The sequence below is a fragment of the Myotis lucifugus genome, unplaced genomic scaffold (assembly GCF_000147115.1).
Source record: "Myotis lucifugus unplaced genomic scaffold, Myoluc2.0 scaffold_31, whole genome shotgun sequence".
In the NCBI taxonomy this organism is placed as follows: domain Eukaryota; kingdom Metazoa; phylum Chordata; class Mammalia; order Chiroptera; family Vespertilionidae; genus Myotis; species Myotis lucifugus.
The window spans coordinates 5,351,621-5,372,043 of NW_005871079.1; the positions used below are offsets into that span (position 1 = coordinate 5,351,621).

The window sequence follows — 20,423 nt, forward strand, 5'->3', positions numbered from 1 at the left end:
TATTTTCCTCTTGGAAAAGTGCCCTGTATTTTCACTTGGCCGTTTTCTTTTATGAAGATGAATCCAAACCAACCAAAATCTCAATGAAACTTTCAAACTACTTTTTGAAAGTGGGGGCCAAGTTTTGTTCTTACAGATCCTATTGGCATAAAGGGCTTGAAACCCAGAAGACATTCTACAGCCACTTTGCCATTTACTAGCGGCGTGTCCTTGGGCGAGGCTGCATGTCCCCTCGCTGACCTTGTTCTCTCATCTGTGATGTAAATATAAAAGATGTCCTTATCCAAGGTTGATCAAATGAGATTGCATAGGTAGAAGCAGTTATGAAGTGCAATACCATGGCACTTGAATTACCACACCAAGTACAACAGCAACTGGCTTGACTGCTCCATAAGGCTCAATCCTTTTGAAATAATTGAGAGCAGAAGTGAAAAGAAAAAGAGGAAGTGGCCTTTCGAGTCAGATTCTACTGCATGATCTCAAAGAACAGCTGTACTTGGCATAGCCCAGACTGTATTATGATCGCCTTAATTTAGCAGCAAGGCAGCTTCGGTTATTTGCTCAGATCCATATTTTAAAAATTAGCATAGCACTCTCCCCACTATTCTGTGCAACCTCGCCAATTTGTCAGGAGCACAGATCTAGGTGCCAAGAGATCTGAAAATTATGCTTGGCTCTGTCACAGTGTTCTGTGGGACAAGTTAACCTTCCTGAACTTCTCTGAGTCTTGAAATTTGGTGGATTTCATCCAGTTGGACAGATCTATCAAGAAACGTAAGAATATTTATATCTTTTGCTCCAATAGTCACATATTTGAAAAGCTATTTTAAGGACACAATCTTAAACAGGATAAAATGTTTTAGGCACAACAACTTTTTAATGCAATTAATATCAAAAAGGAGAGATAATCAACATGTTTATCTATAGAATATCTTTTTTATTATTTAAGATGCTGATTTGGAATACTATGTAATAACAAAGAAATATTTAATAAATAATGTTAAGTACAATAAAAATCAAGATACCAAAATATATAAATATCCTATTTTAATCCTATGCACAGGAAAGAAAGACTAAGAAATATTGCCAAGAGTCATGCTTCAATGAAAGTGGGTAATTTTTATTTTTTCTATTATCCACAGTTCATTTTTCAGCCTTCCTTTATTTCCCAAATTTGCTTTAATGTTTATTTATTCTATTATAAGTCAATGAAGCCTAAAACATAATACCAGGAGGTGAAAATGCACAAAGTCTAAAGCCATCTCTTTCAGTTGAAGTTTCATCCTTCCACAATAGTTCCCACATTAGGTCTGTGATTACGATAACTAACAGTTTCACAGCAAGAACTCACTAATAAAAGACTAAAGCTTTTGGATGTTATACGATGCCTGTTGTCCACACTGCTCTCTGAAGTGACAGGTCAGCGTGAGTGCAGTGTGACGGAGTGATCAGGGTGGCTAGATACAAATCTCGCCGATGGCCAAAGTCCAACCCAGGAGCCAGTAGTAACCAGCCCGGCTCACTGTTTGTGATATTCTTCAAAGCAGACTACGTGAATGCTAGCTCAGGAAGCTCTCTGAATGTGAACTGGTTTCTACAGCGATGTCATGCTTGGTCAGCAGGCTGTTTGGGCATGAAATGGTGCCACAGGAGTGAGCAACACATTTTTTCCCTCCATAAGGCTCAGGCTGTCCTAATGCCTTGGAGAGCTAATGAATTTTTCAAAATATTTTAAAAGCCCTTTCTGGAGTGGCATTGTGACCTGCATCTGCCTCCATGAGTTTATGTCAGTTTTTCTGGAGACTGGAGCCAAGGATGATGGCACTTCAGGCCACAGGCCAAGGGTATCGGCCAAGTGGCCAGGACACAGTTACGGAGCCACTGAAATCACTTGGATTCACGCACGGCTTTACGTTAGGGTCTTACAAAGCAAATGCACGATAACAAATAGAGGGAATATGCAGCTAGAGGATAAAATTCTCCCTCCTCGTCACCTTTTCTGTGACCTTTATACATTTCCTAAGACCAGCCTTTCCGTTTGTCCACAACCTAAATCAAACAAACAAAAAGTTCTCCCAATGATCTTGATAAACACTCAAAACATAAAACATGAAAACCTGAATCAAAGGGTAGGCTTGTATTAATCCACAAGAATTAGTTGAAATACTGCTCACCTTGCCCTGAAAGAATCCAGCCCTCCAACAGGCCGTGGCTCTGGGAGTCTGTTTATATTGTAGCCTCCGAAGGGTGAAAGAATCCTCCCTAGTAGCTCAGCCAGGGAATGCTGCTTGCAAAGCAAACCGGGCTGCTCAGGGCCGGGAGGGGGGTGGGGGGAAGCAGAGAATGCGGGATGGGAGGGTACAGAGAGACCAGCCCCCTTGCCTCCCTGGAGAGGGGCCCTGGGACACTGTCTCCCAGGGGAGCAGCTGGGCATGTGTCCTCTCAGATTTACCCATGGCCGACAGCAGCTGACCTGCCCACCTGCTGTGACACTTCTGTCTTCCCAGAGCCAGGTGCCGTCTGGCCAGCACCACTGACCACTTGCTAGAGAATGTGTGTTTGAAGAATGTAACGCTGTTTCTACATGCAGGATACACCTCTGCCTCAGCTCTTCCTTCTTTTCCATTTTGGAGAGCAAGACGCAGGCATGCACATATCTCTTTTGTACCCTTTAATTAATTGTTAGATAAAGTTTCACAGCAAAACAACTGGACTTTTCTTTTAAAGAAAAAAATCACTCATCCCAGAAGTCCTGTTTTTTCACCTGAAGGAAATGGTTCCTTTTTTAAAAAATTTTATTTTCTTGTTTAAAGTATTACAAATAGTACATGTGTCTCCTTTTTCCCCCCATTGACCGTCCCCTTGGCACATGCCCTTACCCTCCCCACCCCCAGTGTCTTGTGTCCATTGGTTATGCGTATATGCATGCATATAAGTCCTTCGAAATGGTTCTTATGAATGGGAACCCTTCCATAAAAACTTTCAAATAAGTGAAAGCCCATCAGCCCTCAGGCTGTTCTTAGGGACCTTATTTTACAGGCCCCTGGGCACTCCTGCAGCTCTGCTGTGGAGTCCGGAACCAGGTTTAGCCGTGAACTTAGGATGGGGGTGGGAGTAGGGTTTCTCATGTCCTGTACCTGCCTCAGGCCTACCTATACCCTCCCGATCAGGCTTACAACTTCAGCCCCATCACTGTCCGTCCCGACTCCTGGCTCACTTGTTATAAACCATGACATTTCACTTAGCTGGTTTCACTCAAGGAGGTCTCCTATGCAAGGGACTTTTCCAGACAGCCACAGCTTACCCTCCATGTGGCAATTTCTTTTCTATTTTAATTAGCTAAGTTGGAAATTTTTCTGAAATTGCTTGAGTACCCCACTTTTCTCCTTAAATGGGACACTGAGCTTAAATGATCTTCCTTCCGTGATGATTCAGGGTCATTACTGTAAACATCAGTGATGGACTTGACCTCACTGATATTATGGTCCCCAGAAGCTGTGCAGATATTTAGCACTATTTATGTACCCCACAACAGATGAAAGGGTACTAAGGGAGGGCCTGGATCTGCTTCTTATAGGTTCTGTTTGATTTTGGTTTTGTTTGTGTAATTCCTCCATTATAACTTACCAGCAATTACAGCCTTTGGCAGCCTCTCCTTCCATCACCCCCAGCTGAGAAAACCAAGCTTGTCAAAGCGCAAATTACTAAATGACAATGATTTTTATAGCTAACATTCCCCGAGTCTTTGCTGGGTTCCTAGCATTTTCTAAATGACTTACAGGTATAACCTCATGAAGGGGCTCAGAAATGGAGTTTGGACATTTTGCCGTGAGAAAAGAACTAAGTATAAAGGTATGTTTTACTACTTGCCTGAAGGAAAGCTGCCTTTGCCTGATTCCCAGTTTTCAGGAGACTTTAGGTTGGCTGATGTTGCCAAATTAGTGAACTCCGGGCACATGAACTGCGCCTCTTGCAACTAACTCATTCTAGCCTGGATTTTGGAAGGATTTTCTTCTCTCTCTCTCTCACCACTTTTCAAACTTGCTTCCTCCTGAATCATTTGATTCTTCTCTTTTCTCCCGTTTTCCTTCCCTTCCACCTCCTCTCCTTTTTCCTTTCTCCCCCTTGTTCTGTGCTCCTACACGCATCGTAAGTATAACCAGCAGTTTTCTGGGACATTACTCAGCTGGAGGACTTGTCCGCACAGCTGAGAGCTGAGCCCCAATGCCAATCCTTCTCCTTACTAGCTGTGTCACCTGGGGTGAGCTCACCCACCTTACAATCAACCATCAAAGTAATCCTTCCAATCTCCAGCAAGTGAGTGGCAACAATGAAGAAATCTGCAAAACCAAAAGTTGTGCTCACAACCTTGGTTGCTTACTCAGTTATCTGAAGGTTTTTAATATAAAACAGTCAACACAGAGAAATGAACCTCTCTTGGGTCAAGTGAACTTACCCCTCAGCCCCCCTATTAATGTGTCAAATTGTTCACTTTTCATTTAAAAAGAATGAAATGTTCCAGGACATCTGGTAGGAAGAGGTACTTACAGATGAGGGGAAGGGTCCTGGAACTGGAATCAGGTGATTTGGGACAAAGCCTCTGCTCTTTAGTGGCCGTGGAACCTTGGGCCAACCTCACTGAGCCTGCAAAAGGAGAATAATGGCTACCTCACAAGACCATGGTGGGCACTGAGTTTTCAAATCAATGTATCAATGTACAAAAATGTAACTCTTATAGATAGTCAACAAATTTTATTTGAAGCAAAGGGAGCTAAGAATTGCCCCTGTTTCTAAACAGGGATTTCTGGCTCTCTTGTCATCAGTGGCTCCCATCATGCTTTTATTATTGTGGATGAAGAACACATTCTCATCTTAGTACCTACATACCTGCAACAGCCCTGGGCGGGGAGTGCTATTATTGTTCTCATGTCACAGATGAGGGAACCGAGGCTCAGAAAAGTGTGAAGTTGCCTGATGAGTAAGTAATTGCCTGATGAATAAGTAAAAATGGCAACGTCAGGCTTTGAAATCAGACATCTGGCCCCCAGAGTCCACACGATCAGTCCCATGGCATTGAAGGGAAAGAAGTGAGGAGGACAACAGGATCTTTAAGGTTCCTCCAAATCCAAAAGTGCTCTCCGAGATTCTTCCTAAACCTTCCTATCAGAGCTGGCAACTTTTACTACAGGCTGCTTCATGTTACCAGGTTGGGGGCTTAGGTATAGAAATGTGTGGTTCTTACTGCTCCCAGGGAAGTCACCAATCATAAAGGATGATAACACAGATATGCTTTTGATTTATTGATGTCTACTTTCAGCCACTTGTTTTGATGTATCTGCATAATATATTAATTGCTAAAAAAGCTAATTCTGAAATGTGAGTAGATACACCCTAAACTAAACAAGACCTGTTGCCAAAATATATTCAAGACCATATGCATTCCATTCAGCCTTGCATAAAAGCTAGCCTTGTTATTTTTTCTTCTTTTTTTAAATCCTCACATGAGGGTATGTTTTCATTGATTTTTTTGAGAGAGAGGGAGAGAGAGATAGATATTGGTTGCCTCCTGTATGTGCCCGAACTGGGGATCGAACCTGCAACTTTTTGGTATATGGGAGAACACTCCAACCAACTAAAATCAATTAAGCCACCCGGCCAGGGCTAGCCTTGTTATTTTGCAGTAACATTTAGTATAAAGTACCTACTCTGTGCAAAGTGATCTAAATGTTTCTCACCACCTTCCAATCAACCAACCTGGGTCCTGCATACTGTCACCAGACCTTCTTCAGATTCAGACCTCTAAGAGTCCATATCTGTTCGTCCACTTACTCATTTTTATTGAGCCACTACCATGTGTCCCACTTTGTGCAAGACTTTTGCCCTATGACTTTATTCAGTCTGAAAACACTTTGCTCTTTTTGTGCTTAGCAGAGTCATGGCTCCTGGTCCCAAGAAGCATCTGAAGCATATAGCAACTCCAAAGCTTTGGATGCTGGATAAACTGATGGGTGTGTTTGTTCCTCATCTATCAACTGATCCCCACAAGCTGAGAAAATATTTGCCCTGCATCTTTTTCCAAGAAACAGACTTAAATCTTCCCTGACAGACAGTGAAGTAAAGAAGATCTGCATGAAGCCATTCATTAAGATTGAGGTCTGAACTGATACAGCCTAGCCTGGTGGTTTTATGGACGTCATCAGCATTGACAAGACCATGGAGCATTTCCCTCTGATCTATGGCACCAAGGGTGGCTTTGTTGTTTATCGTATCACACCTGAGGAGGGCAAGTGCAAGTTGTGCAAAGTAAGAAAGATCTTTGTAGACACAAAATAAAACCCTCACCTGGTGACTTTCCACTACCCAAATCCCTTCATCCAAGTGAAGGGCACCATTCGGATTGATTTGAAAACTGACTGGCAAGATTACCGATTTCAACAACTTTGATACTGTTAACAAGTGTATGATAATGGGAGTGCTAACTTGGGAAGAATTGGTGTGATCAGCAACAGAAAGGGACATCCTGGTTCTTTTGATGTGGTTCAGATAAAAGATGCCAACAGCTTTGCCCCTCAGCTCGCCAACAGTTTTGTTAATGGAAAGGCAATAAACCAGGTATTTCTCTTTCCTGAGGAAAAAGTATGACCTCATTGCTGAGGAGAGAAACTGTCAAACAGAGCAGGAAGTGAAATGATCTCCAGGTAACAGGATTGGAAGGTCTTTGTACTTAATTAATGATAATATGGCATGATTCATTGCCTCCCCCGCAAAACACACACACACACACCTACTTAGTGAGCTTCAGGCACTGTACCAGGCCCTGGAGATACCATGTCCTGGTCCATACTCTCATCAATCAAATAAACATGCCCAATAAAGATACAATGACAAGCTGAGATAAGTGAGCTAAAAGCATTGCAAAACAAACAAGCAAACAATAAAACACCTGACTTATACACATGAAATGGGGGAGTGGGGGAGGGAGGGATCATTCAGCAAAGTCATCTCTTCTTCTTCACCTGATCTGAAGAAGAGGTAGGAATTATTTAAGCTAGGAGGTGGGGGAGAGTAGGAGAAGAAGCCAGCAGAAGCTGGACAGCAGACTGGGCCAGAGCCCAGGGTCAAATTAAGAGTGTTGTCTGTTCGTTCTCCTAAGAGCAATGGGAAGTGACTGAGGTTTTAAGAAAGGGATGGGAGAGGTGTGAAAGATGCTTTCACAGCGATATACCTCATAGCAGTGGGAGTGGTTTGCAGGAGACCAACCGGTTAGCTGGCCATTGCTTGGCAGGAGAGAGGAGAAGGAAATTCCAAGTTGAAGAAACTGGATGAATAATAATGTTATTCACTGAGATAAGGAATTGAAGAAAAGGACCAACTTGGGGGAAAATGGGGAGGAGCAACCGTCGTTCCAGGTTCTGTGCTATGGGCTGTAGGTATATTATTTTGGCTTTACAACAAGCCCCGCAAAGTAGGCATCATTATCCCATTTTTCATATTAAAAACTCAAGGCTTTTTTACGAGCTTCGTTTTTCTAACCAAACGTTCATGGGTCTGATTTTCCTGGGCAATCTAGGGCTCAGTTTACCTCCCAAGAGTTCTAAAGATGAGAGATTAACTTTCCCTGGAAATCAAAGCCAAAAGCCACAGGGCTCCGACAGAAGTGGATCTGGGACTTTGCTGGAGATGTTGAGTAGGCTGCTGTGGGACCCGTGGCCAGGCAGCCCTGTATGATTGTGTAGGTTGTGTACTGCACAAACTTAGAGGGTGCCCATCATTCAAAGTCCATGTGAATATATCAGCCCTGTCCCTCCCAGGTTCTTTTCAAAGACTCCAAACTCCACAACTCTCCCATAAGCCCCAGGGTTTGAAAAAGAATCACCAACCAAGGCAACACCATGCACTTTACCTCTCCAGTCCCCAGATGTTCTTTCCTCTTTTGAAACCTCCATCCAGACCCAGGTATTCCTCCCTCACCATTTTTTCTTCTTTTTATTTGCTCAGCCAATACTCCAAGGAGGACTGGATGTAAGGAAAGAGTGAAACCTTCATCAACAAGACACCATTGCTTACAAGAGCTCCCCAGAGAAGTACACCAAACCCAAAATGATGTCACTATCTGCCCAAATAAAGGCTTCATAGAAACAAACAGGTTTCTAGGACCAATGCTGTTACGTTTTTACCTACTCAACATAAAATAGTCCCCAAATCACTGATTAAAGGGTGTCCTCACTCACCTGAGCCCATCCTTCAAGACCCTAGGTGCTGTCTGAATGGGAGTGAACAATTCTTCACCTTCGAGGCAGACCACTCCACTCTGAGATTCACAAGGGAAAAGCCTGGGTCTCCTCTGCGGCCCTGAAGCTGGGACATTCACAGCTCATGGTCTGACAGCTCCGGCAGTGAGAAATGGAGCTGACTCCTGGTCTAAATCCGCCAAGGGCATTTTTCTCATCAGGCCCTGAGGGGTGGCTCCACATTCACAGAAGAGCTTGGGTTCTTGAGTTTCCTGCTCAGGATGCTCTGGCAAGAGGCACAGTCTCAAATGCACCAGCTCTCACTCATGGGGGGGCAGGAGCTGATCCCGTGGACGGTGATCAGAATGAGCTCAGCTCGCCAAAGGAAACTGCTTTGCCAGCATCTCACCGTTGCCAATCCTCACCACAGCAGCTCTTTGAAAGGTATGGCACTTTCCCTTTAAAGACGTTTTTTATTGACACGCACCACCTTCTTCCCATAAAGGAAATCAGGAAGAAAAGGTTCCTCCAATTTCTAGTCAAGATGATTAGTCTGTGGGCATGCTGCAGTGTTTTTCTTTCTTGTTTAAAACCCCAGCCCCTCTATAAACTCTAATGTGGTTGTTCATGTAGAGTTTTGAGTGTGCCTTCTTGTCTCTAGACCACATACCACAGAGTATAAGTTGGCAGGTAGGTCACCCAGAACTATTCTTCTGAAGAAGTCCACCTATTGACCAATACCCACTGCAATATGAGCCCTCCACCTGCAGTTGTCACTTGCTGAAGTGGCAGATGCGTTCCCCAGACGGTTGTGGTAGCCCTGTCCCCACCCTGTCTTTGAAAACAGCATTCCTAAGGCATTAATATGCCCTATATCCTTCCGGTAGCAGCTGACACTCTGGCCACACACACCCAAGGCTGGCATGACCTACAACTTAGGGCAGTGTGCTGCAGAGGCCCTCCTCCCACATCGCCATGGCCTTGAGCAGCTGCTTGAATTGCATCAGCTGGTGGGGTCTGGGCAGTGGGAGAGGCTCAAGCAGCCAATATACTCAGTGTGGGGACCATGGCTTTCTGCCAGCCAGAGCCCCATCTACCTCCTCCCACCCCCACCCCTCCCAGAGTTCATGGGGACTTGGACCATTTACTGCCATCATGAGGCCTGAATATTTTGTCTTGGCCTGAATATTTTTCTGAGCTGGCCACCATGAAACTGGAAGACATTTCCCAAATTAGAGCCTAGGGCAGGAAGTTCTCATTCTTACCTGTCTTCAATTTCTCTTACCATAGAAACAGTATAACTAGAGAATGACTGAGACACCACCATAGACTTGTGTAACTAAAATGAAAAGCATGGCTGAAACTTAAGAGCTGACCTGGAACTACCGGATTTGATCTCTTTCCCTATTCCAGCTCAGAATAGGCAAGTGGAAGAAAAGCCAAGTGGGCAGTGGCAGGAGAAAAAGAAAATATGTTTTCACTTTCACTCCTAGTGCTAGCAGTAAGTGTCCAGATCAGAAACATCTGGGTTCTCACCTGGGGTAGTGAACCAAATTAACAAACATCACCCTTTGATTACCAGCTCTACTGCCTTGGGGTCTAGCTCTCATGCTGAGTACTCTACTGTCTTGATTGTTTTAACGGTAACTGTGTCAATTCCTTCTTTATCAAGAAGGTGGCATTGCTAGAGACTGCATGGCAGGAACCAGTCTCTTGCTGCCTTCCACCTTCAGCCCGGGTTTCTCTTTTTTATGAAATAGCTCCTGGCACCCAGGCACCCACGCCTGTCCTAACAAGGGTTCCTTCTGGCAGGCCCCCTAGAGAAGCATTTGAGCTCCAGGAGAGGGCGATGCCTCTGACGCCACATTTGGGGTTTACTTTTGCCATTTTGGATCAGTTTCATCTATTCTCAGGTGGGATTGGAAGGGGAGATTTAGGGACAAGGGGGATTGGGATTGTCAGCGAATCTGCCTCAGTTTAAGGACTTGCAAAACCAGTCTGGCATGATAAATAGAATTGAGAGAGTGCTCTCTCGATTTCAACAGAAATCACCTCCAAACTACCTGATAAAAATTCAAAAGCATCCCTCTGCTTCAGAGATGTCTGCTCAACCCAAGGGCCTGGCCTAGAATGGGAACCCTCTCCTCTCCTCACAATGACAGATAAATGATAAATGCTCCTAGTTGGGAACTAAAGGCACACAAACAATTTCTCCAAAGTTTGATAATGGGAGATTTTAGCTATGGTTAATAGCAATTCCACTTAGGAATTTTAAATTCCTTTGGTCTATTGAAATTAGTTAGCTCCAATGATGATGAGGTTACATTATGAGTTTGGAAGGGCCATTGACAATTTTGAAGCATTCAAAGATATATATCATATGCTGGTAGAATATCAAAGAAGTGAAGTAGGTAGAAAAAGTCTGCCAATTAGAGTTTGTCTAGGTATCATATAAATAAATCTGTATTAGCTTCTGATGGAAAACAGCTTAAATATAACATCTAAATTATATTTAATTCTGGCCTAATAAAGCTTAAGTGAAATCCAACATAATTTCTTCTCCTTAAAATGCTTCCCAAAAATAGCCCAATTTTTAAGCAATCCTACTATTTCATTATGAATAAACTCACAAATAAATGCCATAATTATTTATTCAATTTTTCCCTCTTAAACAAAGGCTATCCATCCTCTAAAACAAAAGTTATTTACTACAATAGCTGAATGTTGCATATTAAGTAAAAAAAAATTTTTTTATCTAGGGAGAAAATGTGACCCAATCACCTTTGCTATAGCCGAATATGAAAGGCTAACTGTGATCCCTAACAGGAAATCTATTCCAAGAAAAACACACAATTAGCAGTAATTGTTCTTCTGGCTAAAGCAGTAGACTGGGATCAGTATTTCAAACAACCACTTCTTTTTACTATCTTTTTTTTTTTAATGATGTAGAGCAATTGCTCGTCTAATGAAGGGACTCGGTAAATAAACTTACACATGACTCTAAACTGATTATCTGAAACAGGCACTTTTTATTCCAGTAATTGCTCTTCAGAAATGAGACAAACCTCTCATTTCAAGCTCACATGAGACCCCACAATCTAAACGTTTATTGTCGAGCAGAGCACATAAGACGAGCAGAGTACAGGTGTGGTCTAAAACTGCAGTTATCGTTGATCAACCATTCATTTTCATCCACACAAAAAACAAATAAATAAGCTGCCAAAATTGACTTTCCTTTTTGACCATCTCTCACTCATTATCAGGTCAAGAACTCAGGGCCCATGTATAATATCAGAAATGCAAGGGAGTTTCTGCAATCAGTATTTTCCTTCTAATGCTCATGTGCAACTCATAAGGGGGTCAGCAACAAACACAGAAATGATCACATATTTTCTCAATCCTGAAATTCCGGCAAACGTTCCATTCTCTGTGAGGCTTAAGGTGGAAAACAAAGTACTCATATTAGCATTAATCAATTTTAATGGTCTTTTTAAAGATACTTACAGTTAAGCTATTGTAAAAATCACACTTGCCTCCACACTCCCTTTGTTGTTGGAGGGTGAGTTACAGGAATAAGCCTGCCTTGTGATTAAGACGTCACCTTAATGCAGACTTTATATTTTGGCTTTTCTGAAGGTTTAAAGGTTAAAGGCATCATAAATTATGCATTTCCTCCAATGCCAGGCCCATAAAAGGTGCTTTCACTGTTCATTAAAGATATTGCTTCTAAATGGGCAGAGGCTTTTTTTTTAAAGTGTAGAAACAGAAAAATTTCCATTATGTTTATTGATGCTATGATGGAGAGCCAAAACAATTCGGAATTAGGAAACTGCTAGAATGTAACAACTGTCAACATAAAATTTTTGTCAACAAGTGAAATGTTTGTTCACTCTTTGTACAGTGAAACAGTTAAACACAGCCGACCAACACGCTGGTCTCCTCCCAGGAGAGCCAGTCTGGCAAAATGCACATGGCCAGCAACAGTTGGGGCTGTCCCCTTCTCTCTCTGTCCCAAATTACAGATCTGAATAGGGACCCAAGAGACACAGGATTCACATTAGAATATCCCCAACTCCTGCCCTGGAGCAAGCTCTGTGTGAGGTATGTTTGCATAAACTGCGTATTGGCACATGTCCTTCCTAGTTGACACCCTGACTTCCTCACTTATGCTTTGCCACCACCTCCAGCTAAAGCCGGTTCTGAGAGATCCTTACTTTCCTTTTACACTGACACCTATTGCGTCTGCAGAGGCTGGGCTCTTTTTCCCAAGGGGCACCACACCCATTCCTCCTCGAGCAAAATGCAGATTTGGCTGGATCTGCCTCTCTCCAACCTCAGGCTGAAGGAACCAGACTGGACACACAACTTGAGCTAGGCTATGACCACCCCCAGGTCGGCGTCCTGTCTGGCGCAGGGAAGGATTCTGGAGGCAGACTGCTTGCTGAAAGCACCACCAGAGTTCCAGAGATCCGTGCCGGCATACAGCCCGCATACCCTGACAACTAAGTGGCAAAGTTGTTTCTGCCTCTTCTACTGCAATGCCCTTTCCTCTCCATTAGAAAACAGAGAGAGAGAGAGAGAGAGAGAGAGAGAGAGAGAGAGAGAGAGACGCACACACGCCTGGCTTCCTCAACTTACCAGTTTAGACTTGGCGCGTTGCAAAAATTCTTCCATATCGTTGTGAGGTTTGGACTAGGGGTACCCGGAGGGGTGCAGAGGAAGACCTCAGTCGGAGGAGAGGCGCGGGATCTCCGGGTAGTGGCGTCCTGTGGCGCAGCGACCTTCTGCTCCCTCCTGCCGCTCGGAGGCGGCTGTGGCTGCGCCCGGGGCGGTGGCGTCCTAAGGTTCCCAGCCCCACCCCTGAGCGACGCCGGCCCCTCGGGGCACCGGACTCTTTCCTATTAAGGGAAGTGGGCGTGCCGCCGGAAGTCCCAGGGCGCGCCCGGCTCGCTCGCCCGCACGCGCCTGCGGGGCGGGAGCTCCAGACCTGGACCCGGGGGCGGGTGTGTCTGGGGATGGCAAGGGCGCCTGGGCCAATCGCAGGGCCCTGCTGCGGCCTCCTGACGTGGCGCGCCTAAGGATGCGGCAACCATGGACAGCGCCCAGAAGTGCGAGCCAAGTGCCAGGGGCTGCTGCAGAGGGCGGCTCTTCCGCAGGCACTGCCACTGACAGCCAGGGGAAGGTGGGAAGAGGGAGAGAGGGGAAAGAGGGCCTCTGAAGAGCCCACCCTCCTCGGCCAGCGCCTCCCTGGCTGGCTGGCAGGTTACAGAGAGCTTCAGCGGTCACTTAATGAGCTGCTCTGCCTGGCCTGGCCAGGGGATGTGCTCAGCTAGATGGGGAGAAAAGGGGGGTGGAGGGGGGGGGGGCGGGTATGGCGGGGTGTGAGGCGGCTGCTATTGCTAAGCTAAAAGCAGTACGACCTTGATGGAAAATAGTCAGAAGAGCAGCCTGGAAGGTTGTACTAGGATGCATCTACCCTCCTTAGCCTCAAAACATATACCCACCCAGCCATGGGCATCTGCAGTTCACCCCAACTGGGGCCCCTTATGTTGGCCCTGGGGCTGATGCACAGATACATCCTTCTGCAGTCTGCATCCTCTCTCGGACATGCACACTCGGGGGAAGCTGGGACAATAGAACTTTCCAACTGCATAGGGATCTGTGTTTCTACAAGATCCTCAGATAATTTCTAAGAGCATTAAAGTTTGAGAAGTACTGCAATGTGCAATTAAACAAGTAGCTATGGACCTTATTTTGAGCGATGGAGTTTTGTCCTATGTACTCTCTAAGCTGATCAGAACCCCAGATATACCACCTCTTGCCTGTCTCATTCATTGATGTATCCCTAATACAGTTCATGTCATACACAGATCCTCAGTAAATACACTTTAATGAACAAAATTATATATGGAAGGCTTTTTTGCTCTCTCATTCTCTCTGAGTCAGAGAGAGAGAGAGAGAGAGAGAGAGAGAGAGAGAGATTACGCAATTATTTTTTATTCAGGAGGATCCAAAGAAAAGAAATCAGCAGAGTCTGGAGACCTGATTAAAGGAGAGTGATAGGAGCATTAAACTCCAGTTTGCATTCAGGTGATGAGCTGTGTGGAAGCTATAGATCCTATCTGCTCTCTTTGCTGACTTAAGTAGTTTAAAACCATCCAGGTATAACAAGTGTTTTGTCAGCCTTTAAATCTGTGAAGTGATCACAATTCAAGTAACATTACTGATAAAAATTCCCGAGGATTTTTTCCCTCTGACTCCATTGGGGAATTTAGTGGCAATCTCACAATACTGTTTTATTCCTGACTTTTGCTTTAAACATTCTGAGTAAGTGTTATACAGCATTGAGATTTCTTACTTTTTTATTTGTTTAATTAATTTATTTATGTATTTATTTATTTTTCTGATGGACTCAAATTCCAATGTCTATTACCCTTAGTTTTTCTCCACCAACAATGTCCCTGCAAAAGTTTCTCGAGATTTGCCTCCTCCAGGAAGCCCTCCTGAACTGACCATCTATACTAGTTTCCTGAGGCTGCTGAAACAAGTTACCACAAACTCAGTGGCTTAAAGCCACATGAATTTATTATCTTCTAGTTCTGTAGGTCAGAAGTCTGCCACTAGGAGAAATCAAGTTGTCAGCAGGGCTGCAGTCCTTTCTGGAGACTCTAGGGGCGAATCATTTTAGTTATTTAATTAGTTATTTATTTAGCCTTTTTTAGCTCCTAAAAGTATCTCACATTCCTTGGCTCATGGTGCTCTCCCCATCTTCAAAACCAACAATGTTGCATCTCTTTGGTTATTCTTCCATAGCCACATCTCTCTCTGACTCTCTTTTACCTTCCTTTTCCACTTTCTAAGGCCCCTGTGATTACATGGTCCTACTTGGATAACCCAGGATCATCTCCCCCAGTTTAAAGTCAGTTGATTAGCACCCTATAATGTGTAACCTAACACATTCCCAGGTTCTGAGGATTATGATGTGGACTCTTTGGAAAGCTATTATTCAACATACCACACAACCCACACCCCAACTTATTTAGTGGCTGTCAGCTTGTGACCCTCAATTTCTTATCATTCCATAGCAGCCAGTAATCTAGCACCTTTAACTCTAGATTAGAAATCATCAACCTGCCTGCAGAATTGAATCACCTGGGAGGCTTTTAAAAATATTGATGTTATAGCCCTAACCGGTTTGGCTCAATGGATAGAGCGCCGGCCTGCGGACTCAAGGGTCCCAGGTTCGATTCTAGTCAAGAGCATGTACCTTGGTTGCAGGCACATACCCAGTAGGGAGTTTATGTTTCTCTCTCATCGATGTTTCTAACTCTCTATCCCTCTCCCTTCCTCTCTGTAAAAAATCAATAAAATATATTTTAAAAAATATTGATGTTATAGATGAAAAAGGGTCCACATACTAAACCTGACAAGCTCAGAGGAGGCTTGCATGGTGGGTCTTACAAACCCAGAGACTGAAAGTAACTGCATAGGATGGTCTGAATATAAAAATTCCGAAAAATGAAGTCATTGGGGGTAGTCATGTCCTAGGCTTGTAGCTTCCTTTAAAAAGGTCAATCTTTGCCTGTCCATTGTCTTTTTGCATCTAAAAGAACTAACATACCTTTGAAACGACAGTGATCTCCTTTTCTAGAGCCCTCAGGGCACACCCACTGCACCAGAGCCTAGAGACCACAGAACCCCTCACTGTTATCTTGTTCCCCACATACCATGTCTATGAGCTATAAATGGCAATTATTAATTATCCTGTACCCAATGTAAAAGAAATATGTATCCTCAGGAAGTCTCCATGAGGATGCAGCAAGAAGTGGCCACCTGCAAGGAAGGAAGAAGGTATTTTGGGTAGCAGCCTGAGCAGACTAATGCAATGACAGTGCTGGGAAAAGGAAGACTTTAGGATCAATCTAATTCCATCTCCTTATTTTCCTGAGTGGTACAGAGAACCAGAGTACTTCAACATCCTGCTTGGGCTAACAGAGTTGCTTAGCAGAGCCGGGACTGGAACTCAGCTCTCCATCATTCGCTCATTTATGAATCACTAGAGGGCCAGTGCATGATATTCGTGCACGGGCAGGGGAGGGGTGGAGGTCCCCTCAGCCCGGCCTGCACCCTCTCGCAATCCGGTACCCCTCGGGGGATGTCCGACTGCTGGTTTAGGCCCAATCCCACTGGCAGTCAGATATACCTCTCACAATCCAGGACTGATCTCCCCTAACCACTCGCCTGCCTGCCTGATGCCCCTAACCACTCGCCTGCCTGCCTGATCACCCCTAACTACTCTCCTGCCTGCCTGATCGCCACTAACCACTCTGCCTGCCTGCCTGATGGCCCCTAACCGCCTCTGCCTTGGCCCTCACCGCCACGGCTTCATCCAGAAGGATGTCCAGAATGATGCTCAGAAGGTCATTCAGCTGTCCGGTCTAATTAGCATATTATGCTTTTATTATTATAGATTGACTATGTTCAGGTAGGCGTTCTGCCTAACCTGAGATGTATAAGGCAAGATCCCTGCCCTTAAGTTGTTCATGGTCTAGTCATGAGAATTCAAAGAGACAAATGTGGTCATTGAAAACAACATCTGGTATTGAACTAGTTGAGATGCAATATGGTGTTATGACTATAACCTGGATTCTCATCCTTGCTGTGGTAGATTAAACATGGCTACAAATTCTTTGACATTCCTCCCAATGAGAGGTCAGGTCTATGTTCCCTTTCCTTAAATCTAGAAGAGCTCTGTGACTTCCTGAGCAATAAAAGTCAGCAGAACTGACACCATGACAGTTTTGGGGACTAGGCTTTAGGAGATTGGCAGCCTTCACTTCTTGTCTTTTGGAATACACACCCTTGGAACCTACCCATCATGCTATGAGAAAACCCAAGCAACCACATGCAGAGGCCCATGTGGAAAAGAACTAATAACTCTGGCTAACAGTCCAGTTGCCGGCCATATGAATGAACCATCATGAAAATAGATTCTCTAGCCCCAGTCAAGCCACCATAGCTAATGTCATGTGGAAAAGTTAGGCTGTTTCTGCTCTACCCTGTCTAAATTCCTGTCCCACACAATAGTGAAATATAATAAAATGATTGTTATGATAAGCCAATAGATTTCTGGGTAATTTGTTATGCAGCAATATCTAACCAGAACATCTGCCCATTGACAGGTGAAGTAACTTTGGACAAGTTATCCTCTCTAAGTTTCATTCTCTTCATCTATAAAATAGGAATGATCTTTTCTCTTAGGATTGCTGTGAAAAGTAATGCAATAACACATGCAACGTGTCCAATTCTTAGTCCATAGCTGCCATTGTTGTCATTAGAAAGAGTCTACAAGTGGACATAAGGGTCTCTATGAAGAGAACCCAACAGGAGGGGAATATCTGGCTCAATTGTAGATGGATTAGCAGTCACCTTGTAAAGGTTACACTCTTTGGAAGTCTGGGACTCATACAGTGAGACGCCTGTTTCAGAGAAAAGCACTGCAGCTGTGATGTTTCTCTGCAATAAAGCATCTCCCTGCACTTCCCACTTACAGCAAGGTTTGTGTGTTTTATGTTTCCAAATTACCACCCCCCCCACACACACACACACACACAGCCTCTCATGGGAACCCTGCAGCTCTGCATCCACCTCAGGGGGCTCTTACTGCAGTCAGCACCGAGACAGAGGCACCGGAAGTTTCCTCACCATAGAGTCAGTACCCCTGGAGCTCCCATCAGCATGATATCAGAGAACGTGGATGTGAGACCTGCCTAAGTGCTGTTGGGCAAGTTCAATGACCTCTCTGATCATCAATCTCCTCATCTGTGAAATGAGGAAAATAATACCTGTCCTTTCAAGATTATCATAAAATATCAAATGCTAACATCCCTACATATATTGGAAAACATTAACAACAGAAGGGAGAATAATGAGGAAAGTTTTTTGTTTGGTTAAAACAAATACCTGACATTTAAAAATGGAATGTGAAAAAAAATTAAAGCGTGATGTGGCTTGAATGGGAGCTGCTGCCTCACCAGTCAGGCACATTCCCATCGAGCTTCCTTACTTGCCAACAACCCTTCCAATGGGGGGTTGTCTCCTTGGTGTTATGTTTACTGCTTTTAAATTATTTCATGTGACAAAAGATGTCCAGAGACTGTGCCTCCTACTCTGATTAGACTTAAAAGCATTTCAAGCTTGCTTCAAGGATGAGAGACTGAAGAAGGACTGATGTGCATTAACTGGTTAGCTAATAGATTTAACCAGTGCCTCTCATTTAGAGTTTAAACAACTATCCCAATGTCTGCTTTTCACCCTGTGGACGACCAAATACTGTCACTTATGAAAATAATATCAAAAGAAACTCATTCTTTACCCATGTGTTTTGGCAGGGATATCCAATTTTTTTACAGTAGGCTTTGAAAAACTTTTAAAAAGGAGTCCATACAGCTACAACCCTCTGAGTTTCTGTTAAGAAAGAAGAGGGTTTGCTGGAATTGCTAGTGGCTGTATTTCTGAGTGGCAGGATCAGGGTCTCTTGGGAGAATGTCCTGAGAGTCAAATGTCCAGGCTCTGACTAGGGTACACACCACTTGCGTCATTTCTGGGAACTGCAGACATCTTGAGGAACAATGAATTAAATTTGAAGGAACAGCAGCGGAGAGGGAAAGTGCTCTGGCCCTATGAGTCATCAGGATAATGAGGCAGTGCCCATGCTTTCAGCTCTGCGGCCTGCTGAAAGATGGGGATGATGGTCTTAATGTTTCCACTTCCTCTCAGGGCAGGTGGTTCAAGTTTTACACACTCTCTTCCTGCAGAAAAGTATCTCAAGTCCCTTCAAAACAATCCTGCATGGTACAGAACTACAGTATAACTTTTAATTTATGGTTCCATTATGCATTTTAACTGAGCAAGTATTTCACAAGTAGAGTGCAATGTTAATAATTTCCCAGTCCTGAGAGCCTATCTATGTGCTCTCTTGTCCTTGCAACAATCCTACAAGATCCAGGACAATAGAGATAACTGATCCCATTTTAGAGATAGTAAAACTGAGGCCCCAAATTCTGTATTGCCATGCCCAAAGATTGAAATCCAGACACTGGATTAACAAATCCAAACCCTTTTCACTACAAAAGTCATTGCTTATTGAGCAGTTAACTTTATGTCATTTAATCCTCATAATAAATGAATAAAATAGGTACTATTATTATCCTCATCTTATTTTTTAAATATATTTTTATTGATTTCAGAGAGGAAGGGAGATAGAAACATCAATGATGATGAGAGAATCACTGATCGGCTGTCTCCTGCACACCCCACACTGGGGAGGAGCCCACAACCTGGGCATGTGCCCTGACTGGGAATTGAACTGTGACCTCCTGGTTCACAGGTTGACACTCAACCACTGAGCCATGCTGGCCAGGCTTATTGTCCTCATTTTAAAGATGTGAAAATTGAGGTGCAAAGATGAAATTTGCCTAAAATTATCCAAGTAATAAATGACCAAGTTAGGATTCCAACTCAGGTGACAAATCCCAGAGTCCAGGTGCTGAGCTATTACATATCACTGCCTGTCCATTGCTGCACACCAAAAAAAAGAACCTGGGGACTAAGATTACTACGCTCTCAATTACATTACACTTCCATCGCACTTAAAAGGGGCCTGGCCACACCCTCACCTACCCAATATTTGTTGGCCACATAAATATCACACCTGCTATTCGCAGATGCACCAGAAAATTCACCAGAAAGAAAGAGGAGAATGTACCCAAACCTTGGGTATCGTAAGTCCATACATTAAGGCTAAGCTATCAGAGTTTTTTCTTTCTCACCATGTGCTCCCTTAACCAGCCCCTATCCTCAAACTCACTCTCTACCCTAAGTGGAAAATACCACATACTAATGGCCAAAGGCGTGAGTTTTAGTCCTTTGGATGTGATTTTTGTATCCCCAGGACTTTGTTTTCTAGAAAAAATGAAAGACTTATGAGGTTATTTCCAACTTTAAACTTCTATGGTTACAAAACTAAATAATGCAATCATTCTATATCCATAAGGAACATGAAAAATATGAGGAAAAAATGTCTTATTTTCAATAAAAAGTCTTTAAATATTTTTGTAGTATAAAAATATGTTTGCAGACAACTCAGATGAAATAAGTTAAGTCAGCATAAAAATCTTCATTTGAAAAAAA

The 20,423-nt window shown here is 43.7% G+C and overlaps 1 protein-coding gene and 1 pseudogene across 11 annotated transcripts in view; one reads left to right on the forward strand and one right to left on the reverse strand.

The window, feature by feature from the left end:
- Window positions 1-13,047, reverse strand: part of PRUNE2 (prune homolog 2) — a 208,397-nt gene extending 195,350 nt beyond the window's left edge. For all 11 annotated transcript variants that reach the window (XM_023752392.1, XM_023752391.1, XM_014454127.2 and 8 more), the window contains exon 1: window positions 12,870-13,047. In XM_023752392.1, coding sequence (XP_023608160.1) covers window positions 12,870-12,905 — 36 coding nt within the window. In that variant the 5' untranslated portion in view covers window positions 12,906-13,047. The remainder of the gene's footprint in view (window positions 1-12,869) is intronic.
- Window positions 5,936-6,629, forward strand: LOC102431238 (annotated as a pseudogene).
- Window positions 13,048-20,423: the final 7,376 nt, after the last annotated feature.